Source organism: Lepidothrix coronata, unplaced genomic scaffold (genome assembly GCF_001604755.1).
Source record: "Lepidothrix coronata isolate B3197 unplaced genomic scaffold, Lepidothrix_coronata-1.0 Scaffold27, whole genome shotgun sequence".
NCBI classification, from domain to species: Eukaryota; Metazoa; Chordata; class Aves; order Passeriformes; family Pipridae; genus Lepidothrix; species Lepidothrix coronata.
In genome coordinates, this window is record NW_016690207.1 from 124719 (window position 1) to 129965 (window position 5247).

Here is a 5247-nt window from a genome sequence, read left to right on the forward strand (position 1 = left end):
AGCGCTACATCGGTGAGGGCTTGGGCCTCACGCACGTCTTTGTCTGTGCGTGGAGCAGATATGGCGTGTGGAGAGGGCCTCACATTGAAAGGGGGGGCTCTAGAGGAAAATGAGGTTCAGGGAAGGTTTCCATAGGAATTGGGTGCTTAGAGATGGGTCTTGGCAGGAGGTCCAAGGTGTCATCTCCAACCTCTCTGTCCGGCTGGTGCCATCGGGTTTCTTCTCCGCAGCTCCCACGATCCTGGCGGACGTGCAGCCCTCGGACCCTGTCATGCAGGAGGAGATCTTTGGGCCCATCCTGCCCATCGTCGTCGTGGCCAACATGGATGAAGCCATTGACTTCATCAACAGCCGTGAGCGGCCCTTGGCCATCTACGCCTTCTCGTCCAGTGACAAGGTAGAGTGACACCAGGACTGCACCCGCCCTGTGCTCCTTGGCAGGCGTGTCCAGCCATGTCTGAGCTCCAGATATTTTCCTTAGAGCACACAGCCCTGGTTAGGGGGGATGGATTGCAGCTGGAGGTGCGAGAGTGAGGTTGGAGACCCACTTCCCACCTTCTCTGCTCCCTCCCAGGTGGTGAACCAGGTCCTGGAGCGGACGAGCAGCGGCGGCTTCTGCGGCAACGACACCCTGATGCACGTGACGCTGACCTCGCTGCCCTTCGGAGGGATTGGTATGTCCAGAGCCCCCAGGCCTGACCAACTTCATTCTGCCTCTTAGGAAGAGTAGGAACTGATAAATACGTGGAGAACCTCTTATGGAACCTTGGAGATCCTCCTCGGAAAAGAGGAAGTTTTTGTTCTCTGGGTTGGTGCAATTTGTTTTCCCAAGTGAAAAGCGAGGTCACTCAGCCCTGGGCCTTTGCTGCGGCACGGTCCAGGGATGCAGGAATACAAGAGTGTTGTTCCCTAGAATAATTCCCAATCTCCTCATCTCTCCCCAAAATATTTCTGGGATAAATCCCTCCCTTTGGTGGTGCCCCTTCTCAGCAACTCTGTCAGAGCTGGTGGCTGAGTCAGACATAATGAAACACCTTGACAATTAATTCCTCACCTGCCTGTGGCTCAGCAAACAATTTTTGGTACTTCCCATTCCGTAACTTATCTTAATTGGGAATGATTCAGACCAACCACCTCCAATTATCAGCTAAAGCCACTTTAGAGCAGGTGAATGGGCTGAAGTCATTGGGGTGAGACGGGAAGTCACCGGACTCAACCTCCAGTTAAACCAGCCACAGGAATTGGGAGAACTGGTGTTGCCAATGTGGCTTCAGGTTTTAAGAGCTCCAGCAAGAACATGGAACAGCTCCAACCATGGGGAGATACAGAGGAGCATCATGGAGGGAAATCAAGGCTTGTAGACCCAACAAAGCTTGTGTAGATAAATGGAGGTGGGTAAAAATGAGATGCTGAGGCCTCCAAGCTGCTGAGCTGCAGCAGGATTGGTTGGATTGCATATCCATAGACTTGTAGGAGGCACTGGGAAGGATGGAATTCTTCCACCATGTCTGTGTTGCTCAGCAGAGAAAAGCCCGTGGCGTTTTTTTTCCCTCGTGTTGATGCTCAGAGCGGGTGTCATCAGGAGCAGAGTCCCATCCTGAGCATGGACCTGTCCTGTGTGTTCCAGGGAACAGTGGCCTGGGAAGATACCACGGGAAGTTCACCTTCGACACCTTCTCCCACCACCGGGGCTGCCTGCACCGGAGCATGGGGCTGGAGGCCATCAACGCCCCGCGCTACCCGCCCTACACCCAGCAGAAACTGGGGCTCCTCACGGCCGCCTTCGAGGTCAAGCGCAGGGGCACCTGCACTCTGCTCTGAGGGTCCCACGTCCTGCTCCGAGGGTCTCCGTGCACAGAGTCGGTGTGGAGAACCAGGACTGCCCCCCGATCCTCACCGTGTCCTTTGCCTCGCGGGAGCGCGTTGGACAGCCGGGATGGATGCCCCCTCCTGCACGCTTGTGGCCTCTGCTCTGGACCGTTTTCCAGGAAGCAGCTGAAACGGCCCAGAAACTCTTTTTCCTCTTCCTGGTGGAGAAATGGTCCCATCAGCCCCATCTCCTATCACATGGACCTTTCCTTGGGGATGATCCTCCTTCTCCTCACTGTTGCTCTTTCCTCCATGTAACTCTGCCTATAGTAAAGACTTTGCATTGAGCTCTCTCCTGCCTCTCTTCGTGCCTCTGTCCTCCGGTTTGGGGGGTGCTGGGAGATGCCCTGGGCTGAATTTGGCTGGAATGGAGCCAGCAGTGATATGCAGGCAGCCAAGGGGCAGGGCAGGAAGCTAGCAACCGCCCTTCTCTGGACACCTCCAGGGAAGGAGGAAGCTGCAGCTGGCAGCCTCGGCGCAACCACCCTTGTGTTGCTCCTGTGGGACCATGGAGACCGACAGTGTCTTCCTGCAGCCTGCTGGGAGCGGGGCTGGGAGAGCCCCTGAGGGTGATGGTGGGAAGGGGAGTGTGGATGGTGATGCCATGAGGTAAGAGTGTGGTGGGATAGAGGGGCGGCAGGAGGGGTCCTGGTGCTCTGTCCTCTCCCTAGAGCAGCAGTTGGATAACAGGATAGGGTGATGCGGAACTTGGAGGAGCTGGGATGGGGCTGGGGGTCCCCCTGACACCCCTGTCCCCACAGCGGGAACCCCTACGCTGGGCTGGTGAGCCACCTGCGGGCATCCTGGCTCTCCAGGAAGACACGGCCCATGGAATACCGCGTGGCCCAGCTGGAAGCCTTGGGACGCTTCCTGGATGAGAAGAAGCAGGCGGTCCTGGAGGCCACCGCTGCGGACATGGGCAAGGTGAGAGGGGCCGGGAACTGGGGGGACCTGCTGGCTGGAGGAGCCGCAGGGCTCCCCCACCCCGGCTGAGGGCGCTGTGTCCTCCTCCTTCTGAGTGCTCCACCTCCAAATGGACTCCGACCCCGGCTCGCAGCCTCTGGAATTGGGAGAGTGAGGTGAAGCATGTCCCAGCTCCCCTGCAGAGCCTGTCCCTGCCCTGACGTGGGCAGAGGGGGCTGTGAGAAGCCTCCCGGCATCGATAGACATTCCCGCACCTACCAGCCTCTGTTTCCCTCTTTCCTGGGCAGTTTCATCCCTGCTCCCTGCCCGAGCTTCCCACTGAATGGTCACTCCCTTCTCTCCCTGAGGGCTTGCCCAGGCTGCCGCATTCCGAGCCTGGACTCTGTGGCTGCACTCTGTGGCTCTGCAGCTGGAGCCTCCACCACCACACAGGGCTCATTGTCTGCTGCTCTCCAACCTTTGGACACCTTCCCTCCCCATCCTTTCTGCTGTTTGGATCAATGGGACCTGCGTCAGTTTTCCTGTTTTTTTTTTTTTAAGCAGTCAGTGCTTAAAAACCTCATGCCACAGACACAGGGGGGTGCTCAGCATCCTTGGGGGGGGGTGCCCATTCACCATGGGATGGGGAGGCTCCAGGGCTTCAGTCCCCAGATCCTGGGGGAAAGAATGTGGAGTGTGAGGATATGAGCTGCCCTGTGCTGCGGGACACGCTGAGGTGACATGTCAGGTCCTTGGTGTCCCCAGCCGCCCTTTGAGGTTGAATTATCCGAGACACTCCTGTGCAAGAATGAGCTCCACGAGACCCTGAACAACCTGTCCCACTGGATGAAGGACGAGCACGTGGACAGGCCTCTGGTGAGAGGGAAGCAGAGGGAGAGGACGGGAGGCAGAGCTGGGTGGGATGGTGGTGCAGGATGGGACCTGTTGTGGTGGGTGTCCTCAGGCGACCCGGTTGGATTCGGCCTTCATCCGCAAGGAGCCGTACGGGGTGGTGCTCATCATAGCGCCCTGGAACTACCCCATCTACCTCATCCTGGGGCCCCTCATTGGGGCCATCGCTGCTGGTGAGCCCCACCTTACAGTCCCCTGGCCCAGAGGATCAGGGCGGTCCCAAGCACTGGCGAAGGCACCTCGTCCCCAGAAGGGCTGTCTGTTACCATGTCACTGCTCCAGCATCCTCTCGATCTCCCCCAGGGAACTGTGTCATCATCAAACCCTCAGAAATATCCAAGAACACCGAGAGACTCGTGGCAGAAGCGCTGCCCTGCTACCTGGACAAGGTGAGATGCTCTCTTCATCCCTGTCTCGTGGCTGGGGTGTTCCTACCCCTGCACACTCAGAGCTGTGCCCTGTGCCCACCCGTACACTATCCCTCGTACCGTGAGCTGCCCAGCCTCCTTCCTCCATGCCCAGCGAGTGTCCCAGCATCCCAGGATGTTGTTGGAGAGGACAGATGGTGAGAGTAGGGGACCTGTTCTGTTCTCCTGCAGGACTGCTTTGCTGTGGTGACTGGGGGTGTGCAGGAGACCACAAGGCTGCTGGAGAACAAGTTCGACTACATCTTCTACACAGGTAATCCCGTAGGACAGAGCAGAGCCCTGCCTGGCTTTGGTGTGAGGGGGAAGAGGGATTCCCTCTGGACATGCCTGCTAAAAGGCAGAGATTGGCTTGGGGTTGTGGTGCCAGGATGTGTTGGAGGATCTGGGACGTGCGTCTGAGGTCTGGTGGGACTCAGTGTGTGTGCTCTGGCCCCAGGGTGCCACATGGCAGAGGTGTGCCATGGCTGGTGGGTTTGTCCCCATCCCCCCCGTTTTCCCTGCCCGCAGGCAGCCCCCGGGTGGGGCGGATCGTGATGACGGCCGCTGCCAAGCACCTGACGCCAGTGACGCTGGAGCTGGGGGGCAAGAACCCCTGCTACGTGTCCGACACCTGCGACATACCCAACGTGGCTCGGCGCGTGGTCTGGGGCCGCTTCTTCAACGCGGGGCAGACCTGCATCGCGCCTGACTACCTGCTCTGCAGCCTGGAGATGCAGGGGAAGCTGCTGCCCGCCCTGCGCGAGGCCATCGTGGAGTTTTTTGGCCCCAACCCCCAGGAATCCCCGGATTTTGGGCGCATTGTGGGGGACAAGCAGTTCCAGCGGGTGCGGAAGCTGCTGTGCAGCGGGCGCGTGGCCATCGGGGGACAGACGGACGAGGCCGAGCGCTACATCGGTGAGGGCTTGGGCCTCACGCACGTCTTTGTCCATGCGTGGAGCAGATATGGCGTGTGGAGAGGGTTTCCACAGGATTTGGGTGCTTGGCGGGGTGTCCTTTCATAGAGGAGCTGGGTCTTGGCAGGAGGTCCAAGGTGTCATCTCCGACCTCTGTGCCCGGCTGGTGCCGTCGGGTTTCTTCTCCGCAGCTCCCACGATCCTGGTGGACGTGCAGCCCTCGGACCCTGTCATGCAGGAGG

The 5247-nt window shown here is 59.1% G+C and overlaps 2 protein-coding genes across 2 annotated transcripts in view; both read left to right on the top strand.

The window, feature by feature from the left end:
- LOC108494652 (aldehyde dehydrogenase family 3 member B1-like) overlaps positions 1-2161 on the top strand; it is a 7189-nt gene extending 5028 nt beyond the window's left edge. Inside the window, exons 9-12 of the mRNA XM_017809430.1 lie at positions 59-63; positions 104-397; positions 575-674; positions 1628-2161. Of these exons, the coding sequence (XP_017664919.1) occupies positions 59-63; positions 104-397; positions 575-674; positions 1628-1821 (593 nt within the window). The 3' untranslated portion in view covers positions 1822-2161. The remainder of the gene's footprint in view (positions 1-58; positions 64-103; positions 398-574; positions 675-1627) is intronic.
- Positions 2162-2319: 158 nt separating this feature from the next.
- The window catches only part of LOC108494653 (aldehyde dehydrogenase family 3 member B1-like), a 4529-nt gene continuing 1601 nt past the window's right edge, over positions 2320-5247 (top strand). The window contains exons 1-8 of the mRNA XM_017809431.1: positions 2320-2478; positions 2631-2793; positions 3538-3648; positions 3737-3857; positions 3988-4073; positions 4284-4365; positions 4620-5006; positions 5197-5242. Coding sequence (XP_017664920.1) covers positions 2378-2478; positions 2631-2793; positions 3538-3648; positions 3737-3857; positions 3988-4073; positions 4284-4365; positions 4620-5006; positions 5197-5242 — 1097 coding nt within the window. The 5' untranslated portion in view covers positions 2320-2377. The remainder of the gene's footprint in view (positions 2479-2630; positions 2794-3537; positions 3649-3736; positions 3858-3987; positions 4074-4283; positions 4366-4619; positions 5007-5196; positions 5243-5247) is intronic.